Below are 27,446 nucleotides of genomic sequence, written 5' to 3'. Positions count from 1 at the left end.
TTGTATGTGTCTTTTCAGTGCATTTGTGCCGTGCGTCTCAGTCGTACCCCCGGGCCCATTTCTAGTTTCCTGTCGAACTGACAATTGCTACAGTACTGATGTTACCTGCTCCAGCCTGGAGGCCTATGCTGCTGAGTGTTCTAAAGAAGGTGTCTGTATTGACTGGAGGAATGCTACCAATGGGCAGTGCGGTGAGATATGTAGTCCTAAGTGTAAAAATCCACAGTTATTCCGTGGAATGTTCAAAAATGTGTATATAAATATATTTCCATCTTACAGAGCGCAAGTGTCCAAGCAACAAAGTGTACAAGGCCTGTGGCCCCTCAGTAGAGCCTACATGCAATGACAGGTAAAGAACATGTTGTGTAAAAAGTGTGATCTTGTTTATCTTTATGTTTTTCTAAATGTTTAAACACCACCTGCCTGATTCATATGCTGTCATTTCTGCTTTCAATTCAATTCTTTCAAACAAAAACCTAAATGTTTGAAGAGGCATGACATGAATGTGACAATGACCCCCCCCCCCCCCCCCCACCCTCTTTTAAGTTGTCCATCATCTGGGTTCTAAATAAAACTACAAAGAGGAAAGAAAAAACCAACATAAATGAACCTGAAAAACACTCAATTAAAAATGTGACCTTCTCTATCATTTTCAGTCACTTTGACCAAATAACACATTTTGAGTTTTATTCATTGTTGGAAAGAGGGGATTCTGAGGCTTTCCAATTATGTCATTATTTTTTTTGTACTCCAAATATGAAGCAAAATACATCACATTAAATAATGACTGTCACCGAGTCATGACTTTGAGAAAAAAGCCTCTAAAGTTTGCAATACATTTTTAGGTATTTATTCAAATGAATCATGAAACATAAAACAAATTTATCTAGTTATGTTTGCACAAACACATACACGAATACTATACTGTTCACCCTTTGTCATTTCACAAGTCATCCATGAAACAAAGACACTCACACACACACATGCACGCACATATGCATGTGCACACACACATGCGCGTGCACATTTTTTTAGGGCCCGAGCACCGAGTAGTGCAAAGGCCCTATTGGATCAGGTCCGTTGATAAGGGCCCGAGCACCAAGTGGTGCTAGGACCCTATTGTAATTGTAAGGATTATTAGGGCCCGAGCACCAATGGGTGTGATTGTGATTGTGCTTTCGTGAATAGGTGTGGCAAAATGGCTCGCTAGCGCCCCCTAAAGTTCAGCCCCTCACACAGGTTTGACCTACATGCACCAAATTTGGTACACATATGTATTATGACAGGACCTTCAAAAAAGTCTATTATGGACATACCCTAAACCAAACAGCAAGTCAGCAATTTCTTCATCATTTTTGCCATATTTTGCCATATTCACAGGGTGCAAACTTTGATGAACTCCTCCTAGAGACTTCCTCTCATCCTTCTCAAAGTTGCTCTGTGTATTGACAAGACATTGGAGATGAAAAGTTATCAAAAGCTTGAGTTTTTGAAAATGGGCGTGGCCTTGGCGGGGGGGGGTCAAAGTCTGATGTTTGTTTGGCAAAATGCCAAAAATGTAAAATCACTGTAACTCTCATATATAGTCTTCTGCCTTTTTCATATTTCAGGTGTGTGACAAGAGTCCCAGCCTAAATACAATTAGAGGAAAATATTTCCCATCAGGCCTAGCGCCCGCTACTGGAGACAGGAAGTAACATGTTTTACTCTACAAGCCCCATCTCCAAGGTGGTAAAACATATTAACCTCAAATTCATGTCAGGATACTCTTAAGACCTTGATTAAGGTCTGTGAGAAAACTTAGTGAGGTTACAACAGAGAACGTGACCCTGGCGGTGCCACGAATATAACCTTCGCCATGATGCCTCGCCATGACATTTAGGCATTGACAACTCACCTGTACTTCATCATATCTGCACCAAATTTCACATGCTTGATCAGAGTCCCGCCCTGAACAGATCTACACACTCCTTTTCTTACCAATCCTATAGCGCCACCCACTGGTGACAGCCTGTATCAACTCTCATATACATTGTCCAATCTCCACCAAATTTCGCAGGTTTGATGTGGGTACCGTCCTGAACACATCTACAGATACATTTTTCACTCATACTCATAGCGCCACCCACTGGTAAGAGCCAGTGCTACCTCTCACATACATTCTTCAATCGGCTTGAGATTTCACATGCATGATGACAGTCTCGGCCCAAACAGATCTCCATAGGAATTTGGGTGATGCTGACAGCACCACCTACTGGTGCACAGCCCCAGGCGGCAGCACATGCTGTGGCTCATTCACACTCTGCTGCTGCGGCACGCCCCAAGGCTCGCTCGCACCCCACAGCCGCAACAAGCCCCAACGTGGCCACGGGTGCGAGGGCCCGATCATCGCCGCTTGCGGCTTTAATTAGGGCCCGAACACCGAAGGCGGTGCGAGGACCTCTTGAAATTGAAGGAATTATGATTAGGGCCCGAGCACCAACGGGTGCGAGGACCCTATTGTAATTGTAAGGATTATTATTAGGGCCCGATCACCAATGGGTGCGAGGACCCTATTGTAAGTGTAGGGATTATTATTAGGGCCAGAGCACCGAAGGCGGTGCGAGGACCTCTGGAAATTGAAGGAATTATTAGGGCCCGAGCACTGCACGCAGTGGCACGCAGTGGCGAGGACCTCTTGGAATGCAAGGAATTATTATTAGGGCCCGAGCACCGAAGGCGGTGCGAGTACCTCTTGAAATTGAAGGAATTATTATTAGAGCCCGAGCACCGAAGGCGGTGCAAGGACCTCTTGAAATTGAAGGAATTATTATTGTTCTTTGTTTGTTTGTTTGTTTGTTTCTGGTGCCAAATGAATCGCATATTTGGCGGCTTTAACATGCCCCAAAACTCATCAAATTTGGACTGTGCATCAGGTCTGGTGAAAAATTTGATATTTTGTGGGTTTCGCAGATGACTGTTGCAAAATGGCTCCATAGCGCCCCCTAGAAATTTTCAAAAACGCCTCCCCATAGAGGTTACTTTCACCTAGGTGTATGAAATTTGGTAAGCATATTGAACAGCCCAAGACGCACTAAAAAGCCTCTTGCACCCATACCTCAAACCAAACAGGAAGTCAGCCATTTTCCTTTGAATTTCAAAATAAAGCGTGTTTTTGTCGATTTCCAGTGGTCATACTTTGACGAACTCCTCCTAGGGACTTCCTCCCAGACTTTTGAAAGTCAGTCAGTGTATTGACAAGACATTGGAGATGAAAAGTTATCAAAAGCTTGAGTTTTTGAGAATGGGCGTGGCCTTGGCTGGGGGTCAAAGTCTGATGTTTTTTGGGCAAAATGCCAAAAAATGAAAATCACTGTTACTCTCACATACAGTCTTCTATCCTCTTCATATTTCACAGGTATGACAAGAATCCCAGCCCCAACACAATTACATGAAAATATTTCCCATCAGGCCTAGCGCCCACTACTGGAAACAGGAAGTGACATGTTTTACTCTACAAGCCCCTCCTCCAAGGTGGTAAAACATATTAACCTCAAATTCATGTCAAGATCTTGATTAAGGTCTGTGACAAAACTTGGTGAGGTTACAACAGAGGGCGTGACCCTGGCGGCGCCACGAATATAACCTTCGCCGTGATGCCTCGCCATGACATTTAGGCTGCGATAACTCGCCTGAACTTCATCGTGTCTGCACCAAATTTCACATGCTTGATCAGAGTCCCGCCCTGAACAGATCTACACACTCCTTTCCTTACCAATCCTATAGCGCCACCCACTGGTGACAGCCTGTATCAACTCTCATATACATTGTCCAATCTCCACCAAATTTCACAGGTTTGATGAGGGTACTGCCCTGAACACATCTACAGATACATTTTTCACTCAAAGTCATAGCGCCACCTACTGGGCAGAGCCAGTACTACCTCTCACATACAATGTTATATCAGCTTCAAAATTTACATGCATGATTATAGTCTCGGCCTGAACAGGTCTACATATTAATCTTTCGCTCATAGTCATAGCGCCACCTACTGGGCAGAGCCTGAATAAACTCTCATATACATTGTCCAATCTCCTCCAAATTTCACAGGTTTCATGAGGGTACTGCCCTGAACACATCTACATATACATTTCTCACTCATAGTCATAGCGCCACCTACTGGGCAGAGCCTGTATAAACTGTCATATACATTGTCCAATCCCCTCCAAATTTCAAAGGTTTGATGAGGGTACTGCCATGAACACATCTACATATACATTTTTCACTCATAGTCATAGCGCCACCCACTGGTGACAGCCTGTATCAACTCTCATATACATTGTCCAATCTCCACCAAATTTCACAGGTTTGATGAGGGTACTACCCTGAACACATCTACAGATACATTTTTCACTCAAAGTCATAGCGCCACCTACTGGGCAGAGCCAGTACTACCTCTCACATACAATGTTATATCAGCTTCAAAATTTACATGCATGATTATAGTCTCGGACTGAACAGGTCTACATATTAATCTTTCGCTCATGGTCATAGCGCCAACTACTGGGCAGAGCCTGAATAAACTCTCATATACATTGTCCAATCTCCTCCAAATTTCACAGGTTTCATGAGCGTACTGCCCTGAACACATAGGCATATTACTTTTTCGCTCATACTCTTAGCGCCACCTACTGGGCAGAGCCAGTACTAACTCTCAAATAGATTGTCCGATCAGCTCCTAATTTCACATGCATGATTATAGTCCCGGCCTGGACAGATCTATATATACATTTTTCACTCATAGTCATAGCGCCACCTACTGGGCAGAGCCTGTATCAACTCTCATATACATTGTCCAATCTCCTCCAAATTTCACAGGTGTCATGAGGGTACTGCCCTGAACAGATCTCCATAGGATTTTGGGTGATGCTGATAGCACCACCTACTGGTGCACAGCCCCTGGCTGCAGCACATGCTGTGGCTCATTCAAACTCTGCTGCTGCAGCACGCCCCAAGGCTGGCTCGTACCCCGTGACCGCGACACGCCCCTACGTGGCCACGGGTGCGAGGGCCCGTTCATCGCCGCTTGCGGCTTTAATTATTATTATTCTTTCTTTGTTTGTTTGTTTGTTTGTTTCTGGTGCCAAATGAATCGCATATTTGCCGGCTTTAACATGCCCCAAAACTCATCAAATTTGGACTGTGCATCAGGTCTGGTGAAACATTTGATATTTTGTGGGTTTCGCAGATGACTGTTGCAAAATGGCTCCAAAGCGCCCCCTAGAAATTTTCAAAAACGCCTCCCCATAGAGGTTTCTTTCACCTAGGTGTATGAAATTTGGTAAGCATATTGAACAGCCCAAGACGCACTAAAAAGCCTCTTGCACCCATACCTCAAACCAAACAGGAAGTCAGCCATTTTGCTTTGAATTTCAAAATGAGACGTGTTTTTGGCGATTTCCAGGGGTCATACTTTAACGGACTCCTCCTAGGGACTTCCTCCCAGACTTTTCAAAGTCGCTCAGTATATTGACAACACATTGAAGATTAAAAGTTATCAAAAGCTTGAGTTTTTGAGAATGGGCGTGGCCTTGGCTGGGGGTCAAAGTCTGATGTTTTTTGGGCAAAATGCCAAAACATGAAAATCACTGTTACTCTCACATACAGTCTTCTATCCTCTTCATATTTCACATGTATGACAAGAATCCCAGCCCCAACACAATTACAGGACAATATTTCCCATCAGGCCTAGCGCCCGCTACTGGAAGCAGGAAGTGACATGTTTTACTCTACAAGCCCCTCCTCCAAGGTGGTAAAACATATTAACCTCAAATTCATGTCAGGAAACTCTTAAGATCTTGATTAAGGTCTGTGAGAAAACTTGGTGAGGTTACAACAGAGGGCGTGACCCTGGCGGCGCCACAAATATAACCTTCGCCATGATGCCTCGCCATAACATTTAGGCATTGATAACTCGTCCGTACTTCATCCTGTCTGCACCAAATTTCACATGCTTTATAACAGTCCCGCCCTGAACAGATCTACACACTCCTTTCCTTACCAATCCTATAGCGCCACCCACTGGTGACAGCCTGTATCAACTCTCATATACATTGTCCAATCTCCACCAAATTTCACAGGTTTGATGAGGGTACTGCCCTGAACACATCTACAGATACATTTTTCACTCAAAGTCATAGCGCCACCTACTGGGCAGAGCCAGTACTACCTCTCACATACAATGTTATATCAGCTTCAAAATTTACATGCATGATTATAGTCTCGGCCTGAACAGGTCTACATATTAATCTTTCACTCATAGTCATAGCGCCACCTACTGGGCAGAGCCTGAATAAACTCTCATATACATTGTCTAATCTCCTCCAAATTTCACAGGTTTCATGAGGGTACTGCCCTGAACACATCTACATATTATTCTTTCGCTCATAGTCATAGCGCCACCTACTGGGCAGAGCCAGTACTAACTCTCACATAGATTGTCCGATCAGCTCCTGATTTTACATGCATGATAACAGTCTCAGCCTGCACAGGTCTACAAAATCATTTTTCGCTCATACTCATAGCGCCACCTACTGGCAAGAGCCAGTACTACCTGTCACATACAATGTTATATCAGCTTCAAAATTTACATGCATGATTATAGTCTCGGCCTGAACAGGTCTACATATTAATCTTTCACTCATAGTCATAGCACCACCTACTGGGCAGAGCCTGTATCAACTCTCATATACATTGTCCGATCAGCTCCAAATTTCACATGCATGATAACAGTCCCGGCCTGCACAGGTCTACACACTCCTTTCCTTACCAATCCTATAGCGCCACCCACTGGTGACAGCCTGTATCAACTCTCATATACATTGTCCAATCTCCACCAAATTTCACAGATTTGATGAGGGTACTGCCCTGAACACATCTACAGATACATTTTTCACTCAAAGTCATAGCGCCACCTACTGGGCAGAGCCAGTACTAACTCTCACATAGATTGTCCGATCAGCTCCTAATTTCACATGCATGATAACAGTCTTGGCCTGCACAGGTCTACATAATCATTTTTCGCTCATACTCATAGCGCCACCTACTGGCAAGAGTCAGGACTACCTGTCACATACAATGTTCTATCAGTTTCAAATTTCACATGCATGATTATAGTCTCAGCCTGAACAGATCTCCTTAGGAATTTGGGTGATGCTGACAGCAGCCCCTACTGGTGGACAGCCTGTGGCTACAGCACATCCTGTGCTTCATGCACACCCCGCTTCTGAGGTGCACCCTGTGTCTGCAGCACACCCCGCGGCCGCGACAAGCCCCAACGTGGCCACGAGTGCGAGGGCCCGTTCATCGCCGCTTGCGGCTTTAATTAGGGCCCGAGCACCGAAGGCGGTGCGAGGACCTCTTGAAATTGAAGGAATTATTATTCTTTCTTTGTTTGTTTGTTTGTTTCTGGTGCCAAATGAATCGCATATTTGGCGGCTTTAACATGCCCCAAAACTCATCAAATTTGGACTGTGCATCAGGTCTGGTGAAAAATTTGATATTTTGTGGGTTTTGCAGATGACTGTTGCAAAATGGCTCCATAGCGCCCCCTAGAAATTTTCAAAAACGCCTCCCCATAGAGGTTACTTTCACCTAGGTGTATGAAATTTGGTAAGCATATTGAACAGCCCAAGACGCACTAAAAAGCCTCTTGCACCCATACCTCAAACCAAACAGGAAGTCAGCCATTTTGCTTTGAATTTCAAGATAAGACGTGTTTTTGGCGATTTCCAGGGGTCATACTTTAACGAACTCCTCCTAGGGACTTCCTCCCAGACTTTTCAAAGTCGCTCAGTGTATTGACAACACATTGAAGATTAAAAGTTATCAAAAGCTTGAGTTTTGGAGAATGGGCGTGGCCTTGGCGGGGGGTCAAAGTCTGATGTTTTTTGGGCAAAATGCCAAAACATGAAAATCACTGTTACTCTCACATACAGTCTTCTATCCTCTTCATATTTCACATGTATGACAAGAATCCCAGCCCCAACACAATTACAGGACAATATTTCCCATCAGGCCTAGCGCCCGCTACTGGAAACAGGAAGTGACATGTTTTACTCTACAAGCCCCTCCTCCAAGGTGGTAAAACATATTAACCTCAAATTCATGTCAGGAAACTCTTAAGATCTTGATTAAGGTCTGTGAGAAAACTTGGTGAGGTTACAACAGAGGGCGTGACCCTGACGGCGCCACGAATATAACCTTCGCCATGATGCCTCGCCATAACATTTAGGCATTGATAACTCGTCCGTACTTCATCCTGTCTGCACCAAATTTCACATGCTTTATAACAGTCCCGCCCTGAACAGATCTACACACTCCTTTCCTTACCAATCCTATAGCGCCACCCACTGGTGACAGCCTGTATCAACTCTCATATACATTGTCCAATCTCCACCAAATTTCACATGCATGATGACAGTGTCGGACTGAACAGTTCTACATATACATCTTTCACTCATACTCATAGCGCTACCTACTGGGCAGAGCCTGTATCATCTCTCATATACATTGTCTGATTTGCTCCAAATTTCACAGGTTTCATGAGGGTACTGCCCTGAACACATCTACAGATACATTTTTCACTCAAAGTCATAGCGCCACCTACTGGGCAGAGCCAGTACTAACTGTCACATACATTGTCCGATCAGCTCCAAATTTCACAGGCTTCATGAGGGTACCGCCCTGAACAGGTCTACATATTAATCTTTCGCTCATAGTCATAGCGCCACCTACTGGGCAGAGCCAGTACTAACTCTCACATAGATTGTCTGATCAGCTCCTAATTTCACATGCATGATAACAGTCTCTGCCTGCACAGGTCTACATAATCATTTTTCGCTCCTACTCATAGCGCCACCTACTGGCAAGAGTCAGTACTACCTGTCACATACATTGTCCGATCGGCTCCAAATTTCACAGGTTTCATGAGGGTACCGCCTTGAACAGGTTTACATATACATTTTTCACTCATAGTCATAGCGCCTCCTACTGGGCAGAGCCTGTATCAACACTCATATACATTGTCCAATCTCCACCAAAATTCACAGGTTTGATTAGGGTACTGCCCTGAACACATCTACATATTAATCTTTCTCTCTAACTCATAGCGCCACCTACTGGTAAGAGCCAGTACTACCTCTCATATACAATGTTCAATCAGCTTGAAATTTCCCATGTATGATTACAGTCTCAGCCTGCACAGGTCTCCATTATCATTTTTTGCTCATAGTCATAGCGCCACCTACTGGGCAGAGCCAGTACTAACTCTCAAATAGATTGTCCGATCAGCTCCTAATTTCACATGCATGATTATAGTCTCGGCCTGCACAGGTCTACATAATCATTTTTCGCTCATACTCATAGCGCCACCTACTGGCAAGAGTCAGGACTACCTGTCACATACAATGTTATATCAGCTTCAAATTTCACATGCATGATTATAGTCTCGGCCTGAACAGATCTACACACTCCTTTTTTTGACAATGCTATAGCGCCACCCACTGGTGAGAGCTGGAATCAACTCTCACATACATCGTCCAATCTCCACCAAATTTCACAGGTTTGATGAGGGTACTGCCCTGAACACATCTACATATACATTTTTCACTCATAGACATAGCGCCGCCTCCTGGGCAGAGCCTGTATCAACTCTCATATACATTGTCCAATCTCCACCAAATTTCACAGGTTTGATGAGGGTACCACCCTGAACACATCTACATAATCATTTTTCGCTCTTACTCATAGCGCCACCTACTGGTAAGAGCCAGTAGAAACTCTAATATGCAATGTCCAATCAGCTTGAAATTTCCCATGTATGATTACAGTTTCGGACTGAACAGTTCTACATAATCATTTTTCGCTCATAGTAATAGCGCCACCTACTGGGCAGAGCCAGTACTAACTCTCACATACATTGTCCGATCAGCTCCTAATTTCACATGCATGATGACAGTCCTGGCCTGAACAGATCTCCATAGGAATTTTGGGTGATGCTGACCAAGCCCCTACTGGTGGACAGCCTGTGGCTACAGCACATCCTGTGCTTCATGCACACCCCGCTTCTGAGGTGCACCCCGTGTCTGCAGCACACCCCGCTGCCGCGACAAGCACCAACGTAGCCACAGGTGCGAGGGCCCGGTCATCGCCGCTTGCGGCTTTAATTAGGGCCCGAGCACTGCACGCACTGGCGAGGACCTCTTGGAATGCAAGGAATTATTATTCTTCTCATTATTTTAATCCGCAATGAATCGCAAATTTGGTGGCTTAAACATGCCCCAAAACTCATCAAATTTGGAATGTGCATCAGGTCTGGCGAAAAATTTGATATTTTGTGGGTTTCCCACATGGCAATGGCAAAATGGCTCTATAGCGCCCCCTAGAATTTTAGCAAAATTCAGCCCCTAAAGGAGGTTTCACCTACGGGCCTGAAATTCGGTAGGCATATGTATCATGTCCATACCTACAAGAAAGTCTCATATACATATGCCCATAACCCAACAGGAAGTCAGCTATTTTGCCTTGAATTTCAAAATAAGGCCTATTTTTGGCGATTTACAGGGTCCATATTTAACGAACTCCTCCTAGGCCTTTGATCTGATCCTTTTCAAACTCGCTCAGTGTATTGACAACACATTGATGATCAAACAATGTCAAAGGAAGTCCGCCATTTTGTTTCTTATGGTCATTTTTGGCATATTTCTCCATATTCACAGGGTCCATACTTTAACGAACTCCTCTTAATGACTTTGTCCCATCCTTTTCAAACTCAAACTCATAGACATTGGAGATTAAAAGTTATCAAAAGCTTGAGTTTTTGAGAATGGGCGTGGCCTTGGCGGGGGGTCAAAGTCTGATGTTTTTTTGGCAAAATGCCAAAAATGTAAAATCACTGTTACTCTCACATACAGTCTTCTGCCTTTTTCATATTTCACATGCATGACAAGAGTCCCAGCCTGAACACAATTACATGAAAATATTTCCCATCAGGCCTAGCGCCCGCTACTGGAAACAGGAAGTGACATGTTTTACTCTACAAGCCCCACCTCCAAGGTGGTAAAACATATTAACCTCAAAATCATGTCAGGAAACTCTTAAGACCTTGATTCAGGTTTGTGAGAAAACTTGCTGAGGTTACAACAGAGGGCGTGACCCTGGCGGCGCCACGAATATAACCTTCGCCATGATGCCTCGCCATAACATTAAGGCATTGAGAACTCGCCTGTACTTCATCCTGTCTGCACCAAATTTCACATGCTTGATCAGAGTCCCGCCCTGAACAGATCTACACACTCCTTTTCTGACCAATCCTATAGCTCCACCCACTGGTGACTGCCTGTATCAACTCTCATATACATTGTCCAATCTCCTCCAAATTTCACTGCTTTCATGAGGGTACTGCCCTGAACACATCTACATATTCATTTTTCTCTCAAACTCATAGCGCCACCTACTGGTAAGAGCCAGTACTACCTGTCATATACAATGTTCAATCGGCTTGAGATTTCACATGCATGATGACAGTCTGGGCCTGCACATGTCTACATATTAATTTTTAACTCATACACATAGCGCCACCTACTGGTAAGTGTCAGTAGTAGCTCTCATATACAATGCTCAATCAGAAGCAAATTACACATGCATGATTATAGTCTCGGCCTGAACAGATCTACATAGGAATTTGGGTCATGCTGATAGCACCACCTACTGGTCAACTGCCCCTGGCTGCAGCACATGCTGTGGCTCATGCAAACCCTGTTACTGCGGCACGCCCTGCGGCTGCCTCGCACCCCGCGGCCGCGACACGCCCCAATGTGGCCACGGGTGCGAGGGCCCGTTCAATGCTGCTTGCAGCACTAGTTATTATTATGCCCAAAAGATTCGCATATTTGGCGGCTTTAACATTCCCCAAAACTCATCAAATCTGGAATGTGCATCACAAGTAGGAGAAATTTACATGCGATAGTGCTTTCGTGAATGGGCGTGGCAAAATGGCTCGCTAGCGCCCCCTAAAGTTCAGCCCCTCACACAGGTTTGACCTACGTGTACCACATTTGGTACACATATGTATCATGGCAGGACCTACAAAAAAGTCTATTATGGATATACCCTAAACCCAACAGGAAGTCCGCCATTTTGTTTCTTATGGTCATTTTTGGCATATTTCTCCATATTCACAGGGTCCATACTTTAACAAACTCCTCTTACAGACTTCGTCCCATCCTTTTCAAACTCAAACTCATAGACATTGGAGATTAAAAGTTATCAAAAGCTTGAGTTAATGAGAATGGGCGTGGCCTTGGCGGGGGGTCAAAATCTGATGTTTTTTTGGCAAAATGCCAAAAACTAAGAATCACTGTCACTCTCACATACAGTCTTCTATCCTCTTCATATTTCACATGTATGACAAGAGTCCCAGCCCCAACACAATTACAGGAAAATATTTCCAATCAGGCCTAGCGCCACCTACTGGAAACAGGAAGTCACATGTTTTTCCTCTACAAGCCCCTCCTCCAAGGTGGTCAAACTTATTAACCTCAAATTCATGTCAGGAAACTCTTAAGACCTTGACCCTGGCGGTGCCACGAATATAACCTTCACCTTGATGCCTCGCCATGACATTTAGGCATTGATAACTCGGCTGTACTTCATCTAGTCTGTACCAAATTTCACATGCTTGATGAGAGTCACACCCTGAACATATCTACACACTCCGAGTGCCAGCTACTGCAGCACTAGTTCATGGTTGTGTTTTTCACATGCTTGTTTGTACACAAGCCCATGTACATGACCACATGCACACCCATACTCACCTGCACGCGCATAAATATAAAATGGGCAGATTGCATGTCAATTAACAGACACAGACACACCCCACACACATTGTCTGTGTGTGCATGCACACACACGCACACACACACACACACGCACACACACGCACACGCACACACACACACACACACACACACACACACACACACACACACACACACACACACACACACACACACACACACACACACACACACACACACACACACCAAACATCTGTTATAGGGAGTAATAAGTTGCCCACAGCCTACTGGCTGAGACGACACTTCACACTAAACTGCTCTGAACGCAATGCGGCACATTTTTGATCATGATCAATTATGCATGTTGTGATATTTTATGAATTTCATTAGCCTACCTCTTTATGAGGGGAAACATATTTCGTTAGATAAACCCCTTTAGAAACGAATTTAAGTGTATAAGCCAATTTGAAGTTGTAGATGGCATGTGCGCCTGACTTTTAGGTCCGCTCTTTCTAACATAAACTCATACAGACTACACACACACACCTCGCATATCGTTACCACAGGTTTAGTTGTGTGTGTGTCTCTTTATCTGTCTCCCTCTTTCTATCCAGTGAAAATTATTTAAATAACTCCTCACGTCCACAAGTGTATAGCAGGGGACTCCATTAGTAACTGTCCTCCCTACGTGTGTGGGTACACAGTTTGACAGTCAGGCAAACTCCATTCAAAAGATGAGTGAGTCAGGTATTCGGTTCATGTTGTTTATTCATCAAGTTGAACTTGGAGTGAAAACTATAACAAAGAAAATGCACTGATTAGCAAGGTGCTGTAAATAATGTCAAATAATTAAACAACTTTGCTTGTAATACAACATAACATGCTAAGCTAATGCTAAGAAAAATCTAAGCCAAACGCAGAGCCTAAGCTATGAGCTAAACCTAGCGACATGCTAAGCTACATGCTAGTGCTAGATGCTAAGCTAAATGCAGAGCTACATGCTGAGCTACATGCTGAGCTAAACTACAGCTAAACCTAGCATTAGCGACATGCTGAGATTAACACTAGGTTAGATGCTAAGCCACATGTTACAATAAGAAACACAAAAAATAGCACATTCTGCAAACACATTCTGACAAACAACTAAGGGCTAGCCACCTTGCAATCGACAATAAAAGAACTCACAGCCGTTGCTGTCTTAAGCGACTCAAGTCAGGTTGTTGAGCCTTTTCCAGGAGTGGGCACATGTGCTCTCTGATGAGGACAAAAGGAAGAACCTCCAACTTCCTGTTCCTTTATAGGGTGCACACTTCCTGTTTCCTCTAAACAAAGTGCACTTCCTGTTTGAGTTCTTTTTGCAGGCCATCAGGTGGTGCCATTGCAAAACATGACTGAACAATGCAGCTACACCTGTAGCCATGCACAGGCCTTTCCTATTTCTTGGGCACTGTTCTCACTCACATAATGACCCTTTCACTGACTGCAGACACCGGATCATTTAAAGAGATTGGTCCTTGTATCCTCATCAGCTTTAGCATCTGTGTTCTGAGGGCTAACATCAGTGTCAATCACGTCTGACTCTGATTCGGAGTCGGAACTTCAGCTGGTGCTGTCTAAAAATAGTCACTGGTCACTGGTCACGAGTTTAACCCATTGATCATTAGGGCCTGCCCCTCTCATACTGTTGCCATTTTATAGGCTAATCTAGAAATTCCTAGTTCATGGGAATCCAATGATCATAGGCGATCTATTATGCTAATTAAGCTAGCAGAGGACGAAGATTTTTTTCTTTGTCTATTGTGATGGAAGTTCGTGCGAAAGAATGTTGTGTGTGTGTTTGTGTGTGGGTATGTGTGTGTGTATTTTTTCCGCGGAAACATTGCCTACTTCCCACTGTTATGCCCCAGTTGTATTACGAACTTTCATTCATTCATGGTTTCAGGGACACCTGTAGTAAGGGGGAGGGAGGAGTAGCCAAGAAAAGCGGAGCCAGGGTTCAACTAGTTGCTGCGTGTTCTAACTTGTCATCATGTCTTTAGAAGCTTCAAAAGGATATTTATCGACTGAATTTGATTATAAATTTATTAGTCTGAAAGCCAAGACTTTGTTTATTTAAAATCAGACAAAACCCCAAAATGACCAAAGATCGATATGCTGACATAAATCCACGTTTATCTCTTAATGAGCCGTTGCGACATCCGACCAAATATGATAACCATTTGTGGCCCACTCAATCAAAATCAGACAATTTCACAAACAGTGTTAGAAAAACAAACGACAGATGTAGCGACCCATAGTCACAGTCATTGCCAGTTACATTTGCCCCCCCTGAAAGTAAATGAAAGTTTGCTCACAGGTCCAGTTCTTTGTCAACTTGTCTTTGCTGAAGCAATCGAGTTAAACATTTAAAAATTCATAAGAAATCAGTATTTTGTGCTACGATTTAGCAATTTGTGTGGCAAAAAACAAAACGTGGCCCTATTGTTTATTTCAAAAATCTAAGTCTTATTTAAAATATTATCCTCTCGCATATTTTGCTGAATCAACATCTATCAAAGGTTAAGCCCAAGTGTCTTGTTGAATAAACCTCCAACCTTATAATAGAGTAAAATTAAATGTTGAAGTCATGGTGGATGTAATGTGGTGAGTTTGAGAATTTTATCAAACAAAAAAAACACAAAGTTCTGACAGAATGTTGAATTCTACACTCGTGAACTATTGCAGTCACTGAAATTAGCATATTTACACATCATTTAGTGTATTATGGAGTAATCATACATTGTAAAAAATAAATAAAAGACGCCACTTGTCTAGATGAGGTACGCATTTCTAAGAAGTTAGTTTTGATTACTGAATATTTGACACATATAAACATTCATTTAATTTGCGACATCAGATACAACAACAAGTTCAACGCAGGAGGTATATCATCTTCTAACGACACTAAGGAGGGTTGCTTCTGTCCCCATGGCACCACCTTATTCAACCAAGTCTATGAAGATTGTGTCCCCTCTTGTGGTAAGAAAAAATTCCATAGATAACTCATAATTCATCAAATTGCACATCTACAGCTCCACAAACATTTGTTTCTGTTTGAATTTCAGACTGTGTTGGACCTGATGGAAAACCAAAAATGGTGAGAACTCTGCCACAAACATACATTTATGTACACAAGCAAAGCTTAGCTGTGTGTCTGAACTGTTTTTATTTCTCTTAACCAGCCTGGTGAAACATGGAAAAGTGGCTGCGACATCTGTGAGTGTGACAAGGACTCCATGAGCGTCCAGTGTCAGCCTGTTCCCTGTGCAACAGTAATGATCCCTGACTGCAGCGAGCCTGGCCAGAAACTGGTTACCAAGACGGACGGCTGCTGCTCAACACATTCATGTGGTCAGTTGTAGTTTTGGAGAAGTAGATTTGCTTATTTCACCTTCTTTACTGACTGTACTGAATCATCAACATTCTTATCTGGCAAGTGAGACGTCCATAGTTTGCCTTGTTGTTGTGCAGTTTGTCACAGTGTTGGGTGCCTCCTGGTCCGTACTGAATGGATGCAACAGACTGGATATGACTACTACTAGAACAATTTTTTCAAGGACTAGCATGAACTAACTGAACATGAAAATCAGCATGGGATTAGTAAATTTTTCCACTAGTTTCGTGGTCCACTAGTTATTTTGGTGTTGAGGTGAGATAACGGCAGGTCTTTCTTTGCAGTTAGCTTAAAAGCTACCTATAAGCCTATTTTAATATCTGGCCAGGGACTACAGATGTAAACTACCTTTTTGGCTAACTCTGGCATATTTACAGAAATGTTGATTAATAAGCATTGTCCCTGTAAAATAAAAAATAAAATAAAATAAATACAGCTTTCCGAAATTAAGGAAACATTTCTAGGGAGTAGATGCTGAGGCTTCACTTCACTTGAGACCCACCATGTTTGTTTATAAAGCATAAAATACAGTCGGCTGTTTATAACTTTTAATAACTATTTATAACTTTTAATAAGGTGGGCAACACCAGCCTACCTCCAAAGTAACACAGTCCAACCCCTTCTGTCATCTTATGGTTAATTTTAGTGCTCGGATCAATGCTAAATTCTACTGGATTCAGACCTTTTAATCCATCCTCTCCTCTGAGGTGAAACGGAGTGTCAAGGGCATAGGGACATGTTCCTTTCAGTATCAAGTCACTAATGTATTGCATCTATTAACGGTTTAAACAGAAATTAAAATAAAATCCACAAATCAATCGACGCACCAAATTGTTATAGCAGCATAAGTAGATAGTGCGACAAGTGGATAGTGCAACATTATAGTAAGGCACATAAAAATAAGTAGCTAACAAGTGTATCCTAAAAAATTGTGAATCCTAAAAAATATGTACAGAGCTAATAAGATAATACACAACAGACCATGTGAGACTGCGGAGTCTCTGTCCTTCACTCTTAACAAAGACTCCAGGCGTCACTGTAGTTGATAGGTCTCTGATTGAAGAATGTGTTTTTCTACCTTCTAGCATATGGTGGTTTTAATTGTTTTTGTGTAATTAAATTGTAGCAAGATATGTAATCCATCAGACGTTTTAAATGTGATGTAATACTGAGCTGGTTTCAGGGCTCAATAGGAAGATGTCCTCAGGGAAGTACTGAAGGGAAACCTAGGAAACAAAAAGGAATTCTTTGAACAATGGTCAGTTGTAAAATGTTAGAGAAGTGGGTTTGTTACCAGAGGGTAACTGATTCAGTTCAACCACCTGCTGCTGGAGCAATGCTGCTCAGGCTTGTTTTACTGTAATATGTGAGAGCACATTTTTTAAATCCAGCCTGGCTTTCTAAGTTTGTAATTGTAAGTTACTAACTTGTGGTACAAGTTGAGGTAAACCTCCACGTTAAACTCATGATTCCTATCCCTTTGTCCCCGACAGAATGCGACGTAGCCCTGTTTCCGACTCCAATGAACTGCCCGCTGGGCTTCGAGCTGTCGTACTCACAAGGCACCTGCTGCCAATCCTACACATGTGGTATGTGATTCAATCAGTGTACATCTGTCAGCAGAGAATTATCTGCTTGTGTATTATATGTATTGTAGAATGTGCACACGAAACATATGTTTGTTCCAGTTACAAGCAGCTTCGTGGCTAAACGCTTCTTCACCATGTTTATTAGGACTCTCAGCTGAACTAGCTGACCTGTGGCAGCAGATTTAAGGTTCCTGTTTGGTTGAATCATTTTAAACAATTATATTACAGGCCTATACCATTCAATAACTTGTATACCAGCTGAAACACATTATAATCTATTTTGTAGTTAACTGGAAGCCTGTGCAGAGAAACCGGAGTAATGTGCTCCATTCTTTTAGTCCTTGTCAGAGTTCTAGCAGCAGCATTCTGAATGAGCTGCAGCCATTTCATGGTCTTTTTAGGAAGTCTGGTTAGAAGACCATTACACTAATCAACCCTACTTGACATAAAAGCATGGATGAGCCTCTCTTTGTCTTTTTAGGACACAAACGCTTTAGTTCTGGCAATATTTTTTATCTGATAAAATGCTGTTTTGGAGATTGCTTTGATAATGTTAACAAAGGCGAGATTGGAATCTATTAGCATTGAAGATTACAGACTTGGTCTTTAGTCTTTAGAGCCAGAGACTCAAAATGTTTACTGATGCTGAGCCTTTTCTGTTTGTTTTTGAACATAATAGTCTCTGTTTTGTTCCTGTTTAACTGAAGGAAGTTTTGGCTCATCCAATTATTGATTTTCTCTAAACATTGGCTTATTGACTCTATGGGACTGCAATCATTAGGTGAAAGAGCCACATATATCACAGTATCATCTGCATAACTATGGTAGTCAGTATTGCTCTTCTGTGGAATTTGACTCAAGGGGTGCATAATAACATTAAAAAGAAGGGGTCAAAGAACTGATCCCTGAGGGATTCCATGTGTCAAAACAAATCTATCAGAATCCTAACTACCAAAAGTAACAAAATAACTCTTCTAAGTACCAATTAAGAGCTGTTCCTGAGATTCCAACCCAGTTTTCTAACCTGTCTGTGATCCACAGTGTCAAATGTCATCTGTTATCTGAGCTATAAACAGAAATTTAGGTCTGTAGTTGTTTAACACAGAGGCATCTAGAGTTCTCTTTTTCAAAGTGGTTTAATGACAGCTGTCTTAAGTGACTTTTGGAAAATGCCTGATAGCAGTGAGCTATTTACTTTTTCTTTTAAGTCAGTTTGCACCACATTAAAAATATTTGTTGCAAAAGTCACACACAAGTATGCCAAGACAACATGTTGATGATTTAAGATGCCAAACTGTTTCTTCCAAGGTTTTTGAGTCAACATTATTTAAGTGTGTGAAGTTATTTCAAGGCTGCACGGTTGTGCAGTGGTTAGCGCTGTTGCCTCACAACTAGAAGGTTCCTAGTTTAAACCCCAGTTTGGACAAAGCAGGCTTTCTGGGTGGAGTTTGCATGTTCTCCCTGTGCATGCATGGGTTCCCTCTGGGTACTACGGCCTTCTTCCCACAGTCCAAAGACATGCTTGTTAGGTTAATTGATGACTCTACATTGCCCATAGGTATGAATGTGAGCTTGAAACCTGTCCAGGGTGTACCCCGCCTCTTTCCCAATGACAGCTGGGAGCCCTCCAACCCTGAATAGGATAACCCTCAAATTCCACCAGATGTGTGTTCAGTCTGTCTCCGCTCCGTTACGGCAGCAGAGCTGATACTTTTCACTTCAGTCAATGAAAGTGCTTCCACCTGCTCCACTGAGCTGCATCTCTGCTGCGTCACAGCTCCGGCAGTCCGGAACTCTCCACTTGAGATATGCAGGGCTCTATTTCTGCTGGATACCGGAGCACTGCGCATCAGTTCAGCATGGAGCAGATCTAGCGAGACAGGAAATTTGACACCGAAACCACATTAAAACATCTGGTTAATAGTCAGAATAATATTCAAAATACTCCGTACACATAAAATACTTCGTAAGACTCCAACAACAACCTCACTTGTGTTTGTAATTGTTTTTATAGCACATATTAGGTGGTTGTAGGGACAGATGGTTTTATTGTATGACTGGGTGGTGCTAATGATTAATAGGGTAAGTTTGTTAAATTTCTCTATGGAAATGAGTTCTGGGGCTAAGGTACCAGTACATCTGATCTCATCTCATATCTTCTTTGCTCATCTTGTTATGGGTAAGATGTGATTTCCGATGACAAATCTTTATTTTAATAGTCAAATGTGTCGCTCACCGTAAAATCTTGAATCTTTTTGGTATCTATCTGATAAACAAGTGTCAATAATGATCTAACTTATATCTTTTTCTTTTTTTGCAGTACCTAAAGTTGTATGTGTCTATGAAAACACTGAGTACATGGTAAGTGTGCAGTTCTAACTCCAGATGTCAGTAAACCAATTTGTCAATGTTCAGAAAAATTAGGATTATGCATCCCTTTAACTGAAAATGAGCAGTGATGAAAAGGTAAAAATAGGCAAGAATAATGGTTGCTGTCAATTAACATTTAAAAATACTCAAAATATTATACAACCACAACACATCTTCATATAAATGGTAGATGTTCATTGGTATAAATGATGAGGTGCAGTTATTGTCTTCAAGAATACCCATAACTAGGAGTGAACCAGATCACAACACTCTGGTTCAGATCATGTCACAGTTGAACAACGAGTCACGGATCGGATCATTTTTCAGATCAGCAAAAAAAAAGGTATATTTAGAATGACTTTCTCGCTCCGGCTAGCCATGACTGTCACTGTTAATCTTAATTACCCGAAATCTATATATGTCCATGCTTCTCAGTGTATCACATCATGAATTTCCTGTATTACTTCACATACAAATTTTTCAACAATTCATTCAAGCAGAGATAATTTTTTTTATTTAATTGCTTTTAAAAAAGTAATATAATAAGCTGTTCATTACAATTACAATTACAATTACAAACACATAAACCCCTCTGTACAAGTGTGCTGTTGTCTAATCTACAGAAACAAGTTTTTCACATAGCATTATGGCTTCATTAAACACAGAACATATGCACACCGCTCATTGGGATTTGCATGTATTTTTGTACTCACTTTACTGCATCACCTGCAGCATGTGTTGTGTGAGTCACAGCAGAACAACAAACAGTGAGCTTTATTTTTGGTATTATCTCTTCAGTTTTTGGACGCCAGACAGTTTCTGTAATAAATGTGAGTGAACATCAGTGTTGGGATCGTTACTCAAAAAAAGTATTGCATTACTTGTTACTTATTAAAAAAGTAACGCATTACTTTACTTAATTACTCCCTGTGGAAAGTAATTGGTGACATTACTTTTGCGTTACTCTTGTGCATCCCAGAGTCTTCACTGTGATTGTGCCCAAATGATTGCATGTGACGAATGGAAACTTAAATTAGATGCATTGTTGCACAACTGGTAGTTAATAATATAACGTTAAATCTTACATACGCCCACCTATCAGCATAAAGTCCTGTCCTTATAAGGGGTTGTCTGTATTTTGCCAAGTATGTTTCTGAAAGAAAGACGTCGATTCTACTGTAGAAACGGGAAACATTTCCTCTACTAAACAATGCTACAAGCCTGTTAAACTCTGCATTTGTTAACTTTTGTCAAGAAGCAAGCTTTGGCTGCTTTGTTGGGGACGGCATACACTCAGCTTGAGAATTACTTGGGTTCAGGTTCTTGGTTATGTTCCATGTTGTGTTCACAGCAGTGGATAGGCGCTCCTGGCATGGACACAGTTTGCACTTATCATTAAATTATTGTCCTTCCAAGTGAAAAATTCAAAGTAATGTCGATATCGCCATCCCTCAAAAGTTGTAGGTTGCTCTGCCATTTTGCCTTATCCATGTTTGGACTCTAGTCAAGTCGTGACGTGAGGTCAAGCGATTGTTGCGCGTGCAGCACACACTGTGGGAGTGAGCATAAAAGGCAGAATAACTTATGTAGCGCAAGTTATGAGTAACAACATAATTGTGTGATTAGTAACAGTGATTTCATAATAAGATGATCCTTTATTGATCCCCAGGGGGGAAATTCAGGACTGAATTACTGAATTTAAGACACCAAAGACTGGTGAACATGCATACAACATAACAAAGTTACTAATAATAAATGAATTGTTATCAAGCATTTACCAGCTGGTTTTGGTAGTAAATGAACGCCTTCACAGTTACAATCAAACAAGGAGTGTGAAAGCTCTTTTTTAACTGAAAGTAGCCAATGTGCTGTGAAATGCACAACAGTGAAGCTATTGTAGCAACTGCTAAGCTTACCCCCCCAAAACAAACAAATGATCATCAGCGTCTACATCACACTTCATGAAGTCTACACCTCTGATTATTGTCCATTAGAGTAAAACACATCACTTTGTGTTGTCTTATTTCATTGATACTCTGCATAGAGATTTAGAAAAAAAAATTGTATTTCACAAAATGATGTTCAACTTCATCGCTCCATTGATCACCTAGATCAACCTAGAGTTGTGATCTGTACGGATCACAGATCAACTGTGACCAGTCTCAAAACCACCCATAGCTAGGGATGCAACGATTAGAGATTTTGATGGTACGATTATAGTCAGAGGAATAATCACGGTGTCACGATTATTATGCATTAATTAACATGACTGTGTGCACCACAGGTGTCACTTTCTTTTCGGTCCGTGCAGGTTGCGCCAAAAAAAACAAACTTACTAGCCTGTTTTATGAGAGTGAGACCAGAAATAACTGGTATAGCGAAGCCTTTACGATTAAATAAGCTTGAAGTTTTTAGCGCAGTTAAAAGTCGCTGCTTCCCCACCCATAACCAATCATATCCTCTTCAGCTCTTTGTGAAATGCTTAAAACTCTTATGTATTAAGGTGCAACAAAGTGCAGTGTGAACAGCAGTCAGTCCTTGGAATTATTATTTGTTTTACCACGGGTTCATAAAACATTAATGTCATTAAAGCATTCTGTGCAATGAAGTAGCAATAAGTCAGTTAGACTCATGTTTGCACCTCTTGTTTTGTTCGCAATAAGTCAGTATGAATATAAAGCCACAATGTGTCTGTTTTTTTTTCTTTGGGATCTAGATCGAATAAAATAAAATACAGGTGTCAAAGCTTTCTTGTAATACTTAAATGAAATGTGTATCGGCAGTAAAATCGATGCCTTGAACGGGTAGAGTCTGTATAAATACACACTTCCAGGATCTTGTTCCACTTTGATTTATTTATTTTGCAAAAAATATTGACAAAAACGATCTCAAAACTCTAAATAAACTCAAAAGATAACGAAAAGAATAAATAAACGAATAAACTTGCTATACTGAGAAATTAAAGCAGCTTGGTGACGACGAGTGTGTGTGGTCAAAATTGGCATTGAGCCACAGTCCAACCCGTCCGACATTGCTAGACTGACAACTAGCAGCCGTAGGGCGTGACCTATAATTAGAGTCAGTCACATGAAAAAACCCTACTCCTCTGTAGAAACAAATCAAATAGGTAAGTATACAAAATTATATTCAAAATTAAACACATTTTATCATTAGATTAATATAAAGATTTAAGGCAAGCAAAAAATGTATATATTAAAGTTTAAATGTGTTGTTAACAGAAATGGCTTCAACAAAATGTTTGATAGTTAACGTTAATCAATTTGTATTCTTTAGCCAGGTTCCAAGATACCAACACCAGATTCACCATCAGGACCAACAAAAACACCAGGACAACCATCAGGAACAACATCACAAGGAGCAGGTCAACCATCAGGAACTACAACAACAGAGGCTGGACAACCATCAGGAACAACAATAGCAGGAGCAGGGCAACCATCAGTGGGACAACCATCAGGAACAACAGTAGGAGTGGCACAACCATCAGGAACCATGACAGCAGGAGCAGGACAACCATCAGGAACCATGACAGCAAGAGTGGGAGAGCCATCAGAAACAACAACAGCAGGAGGAGGACCACCATCAGGAACAACAGCAGGAGGAGGACCACCATCAGGAATCACATCAGGAGGAGCGGGACAACCATCAGGAACCACTGCCGCAGGAACAGGACAACCATCAGGAACAACATCAGGAATGGGAGAGCCTTTAAAACCTGGGCCCTGCCTGGAGTGTTACTGTGGCCCAAAAATGGATCCAATCACAAAGCTGAACATCATTCAATGCACACCTATTGTTTGCAACACAAACTGCTCTGAAGTAAGCTCAGTCACAGGTCTTACCAACAAATGCACACACATTCACAACCACTGTTACACGACAGCATTCTAAATGCATCACAACTGGAGACATATTTATAATCACTGTCTATGAACACTTTCAAAGTTGAGATTATAAAAAAAAAACAAGGGAAAATACCAGATAAATGCAGAGTGGTTTTATGTATATAGATAAAGCAAATAACTAACATTTATATTTTTTTATTTGAGACTTAAGTCTATTTTCTTCTAAAAGAAAACAAAACACCTCTTGACTAACTAGGGAGACTGTCCACATACTTTGAAACTTTTCGTTTTAGCTTTGTTGACAGAAGTTAGGCTGACTTGTTGGTTAATGCTTTGTCTGTTGTTAAATGTGAATAAACAGGCTGACAATTGTTTAAAACACGAATGATCTTAACACCTAATATTTATGGACGTGTAAAATCCACTGGTTCTCAGAGGGTTTTACAAGGCACAGTTTTTCTCACTTTCAAGATAAATAATCCCTGACACACCACAACCCACTGGATCCATGAGTGAGGCAGGTTAGACTCAGTTTTCCGGAATATCTTGCTGGCTCTGGAAGTCGGGTCAGAAAGTGACCAATCAGTATTTTGAACAATTGACAAACATTGTGGGCTGTTGCTAACTTTGTTTAGCCTTTTACCACAACCAATTGTCTGTTTTAATACACATTAGAAATTGTGTAAAACAGTGTGCTATTTTCCCCTAATCAAAAAACATTGAATAGATTTCCGAAATCTGAGAGGAAACGCCATTCCTTCCCGACTATTACGATCGGAGAGGCATTCCCATTTGTTCCTCCCCATTTCCGCCACAATGCAGCAATTTCTTACAAACCCAAAGATGTTTGATATTTTTCACTCTCTGTCACTCTGTCACCAGGGTTTTAAATACCAGGCTGTACCTGAAGAGTGTTGCGGGAAATGTGTTCAGAAGAGCTGTTTCCTCATTGCACCTGAAAACACAACACATATAATTGAGGTCAGTACTGCCGCTGTGGAGCCTTTTCTTCCATTTCTTTACAATTTCTTTTTTACAATCAACAATTAAGATATATATATTCAGAATGTTTTTAATGAAAATAAGACAAGGAGAAAAGAAAAATACACTTTACACACAAAAAACAACTCATATTTTCAACCATTAATTCAAAACGTTTCACGTTTCAAAATGATAAAATAAAACAAAAAGCCTGAAGCTATTTATATAGCCTTGTAACATTTAAACCTTTTAGTTCTTGCCACACTTTCTCTGCATCACAAGTGTAGTTGCATTAACGCAAAGTTTGTGTGTGTGTGTAAGAGAGAGAGAGAGAGTCAGTGATTGAATGTGGGTGCAGAGAGAGAGGACAAGATGGTGGTGCTCCCACAAAGGTGGTCGTGCCACACGTGTATTCAAAATGGCGAATCAAGTCTGCGTCAATTGAACAAAGAAAACAGGTGTGGCCTGGCCTGATAAACTACACAAGATGGCATGGAAAAAGCTAAGCTTCATGCTCACACGATCTGTACCTTTAAGGTGTAGCGTGGCATCAGGATAGGCCTGATCCAGGCCTGACCTGGTCATTTGACCCCAGCAGGAAGAGAGCTAGGCCGTTAGCTCTGCTCTGGGGCAAATTGAACACAAATGGTATGAAGGGGGGGTTTACAACCCTCTCCCCCATTTGTTTCAACATTCCATTGCATGTGAGTTGAAAATGTTAAAGATGATTTATTTGTTTCGAATTTAAATTTGCTTCTGTTTTTTCTCATAATATAGGTCAACCAAACGTTTGTACTTCCCGGTAACAAGTGTGTGCAATATAAATGTGAGAACATTAATGGACAGCTTATGACTACGGAGACCAAGACCATTTGCCCTGCCTTTAATCCCTTGGACTGTGAACCTGTAAGTTAATCAAATCTCTATAACTAAGATCCCTCCCCTGTCTCAACACATACTGTCCATGTCTGACACACAACATGACATGTGTCTTCCTCCTCCAGGGTACAGAAACAGCTGATGCAAGTGGATGCTGCAGAACCTGTAAGTTAGTGGAGGCAGAATATTTAATATAATAACTCCTTATTTGGAGGACAAATCCGTGTGTTAGAGCCTGTTGGGACCATTGATAGAACAGTTGCTGTGTCTTACAGGCAAGCTGCGCAGCATCTGTGAGGTCCTCAGTAAGCAGGAAGTCATCAAGGTGAACGACTGTAAGAGCGTGCAGCTGGTCAACATGACATACTGCGCTGGACACTGTGGAAGCTTGTCCATGTAAGTCTATTTACTTTTTTTGCTTTGGGAAGTATAATTCATAATTAAATTGAACAGGAGAATGATACATATCCTTTTCTATAGCTCACTGAAAGCTATTTATTACAGTACCTGTACAGGACCTGCACTAACATGTTAAAACCTGAATAATTCGCTTCTTGAACTTAGAACATCATTGATTCTGGATAATGTGTTGTATTTACACAGCACAACCACTGTCATGTTACTGTTATGTACATGTTATCCAGGACAGTTATCACCATGTGGTTCCTGGATAGTGCAAGTTATCGACATGACAAAAAATGAGCTAAAAACAGAGGGTTATCAACAAACAAACCTTTCCAGAATCAATATGATGATTTGGGTCTTGGATCAAAAAACATATAATCCAGGGTCAACTTGACAGTATCACTCACTCTGCAGCAGCTCATATAGCTAAAGCTACACTAGTACAAGACAACAAGAATTAAAAACTATGACTCAAAAATCATGCATTTAAGGGTTCTGTACAGTTTAACTAAGTTTATCAGATTATAAGGCCGGTAGATGATTAAGTGATAGAGCTATTGTAGTCAGAATTTCAGATTAAGAGTTGTTTTCTCTGTCTGTGTGTGTGCAGGTATTCTGCTGCAGCCAACACAATGATGCACCAGTGTGAGTGTTGCCAAGAAGACACCACCAGTGAGAGGCAGGTGGAGCTGCAATGTGCTGATGGCTCCAAGGTCCAGCACAGCTATACTGTAGTGGAAACCTGTCACTGCAACAGAGCAGAGTGTGTGGGAGGGACAACTGTTCCACTGAAGCGCCGCAGGAGACGCTGATCAATTACTCTCTGCTGGACTGAACCCTTGAAGACACGATGCAAGACTTAACCTTTGACCCCCTTATTCAGTAGATCTCTTGTTTAAATATTTGTGGCCAAACTGTCTTCTTTTTCAGTGTCAAAACAGACTACTGTGATGTAATCTTTCTTCATTCAAATCAATAGTAAAAAAAATAGATATCTGCAACAAAAACACTTGTGTGAACATTCTTTTTTATTTTTGGGGAATTAATCATGTGATAAGAATACTTTAAAGCAAATCTGTATGTCTGTATA

The 27,446-nt window shown here is 41.6% G+C and overlaps 1 protein-coding gene across 1 annotated transcript in view; it reads left to right on the top strand.

The window, feature by feature from the left end:
• LOC138591281 (mucin-2-like) overlaps positions 1-27,187 on the top strand; it is a 152,326-nt gene extending 125,139 nt beyond the window's left edge. Inside the window, exons 34-46 of the mRNA XM_069661861.1 lie at positions 42-191; positions 280-349; positions 15,733-15,854; positions 15,941-15,972; positions 16,058-16,226; positions 17,763-17,858; positions 20,179-20,219; positions 23,523-24,065; positions 24,974-25,072; positions 25,850-25,978; positions 26,077-26,116; positions 26,227-26,347; positions 26,967-27,187. Of these exons, the coding sequence (XP_069517962.1) occupies positions 42-191; positions 280-349; positions 15,733-15,854; positions 15,941-15,972; positions 16,058-16,226; positions 17,763-17,858; positions 20,179-20,219; positions 23,523-24,065; positions 24,974-25,072; positions 25,850-25,978; positions 26,077-26,116; positions 26,227-26,347; positions 26,967-27,168 (1,814 nt within the window). The 3' untranslated portion in view covers positions 27,169-27,187. The remainder of the gene's footprint in view (positions 1-41; positions 192-279; positions 350-15,732; positions 15,855-15,940; positions 15,973-16,057; positions 16,227-17,762; positions 17,859-20,178; positions 20,220-23,522; positions 24,066-24,973; positions 25,073-25,849; positions 25,979-26,076; positions 26,117-26,226; positions 26,348-26,966) is intronic.
• The last annotated feature ends 259 nt before the right edge of the window (positions 27,188-27,446 follow it).

The sequence above is a fragment of the Semicossyphus pulcher genome, unplaced genomic scaffold (genome assembly GCF_022749685.1).
Source record: "Semicossyphus pulcher isolate SPU_LCO1_2020_fin unplaced genomic scaffold, fSemPul1.0.p SCAF_1, whole genome shotgun sequence".
NCBI lineage: Eukaryota > Metazoa > Chordata > Actinopteri > Labriformes > Labridae > Semicossyphus > Semicossyphus pulcher.
This window is presented reverse-complemented; position numbering and strand designations above follow the sequence as displayed.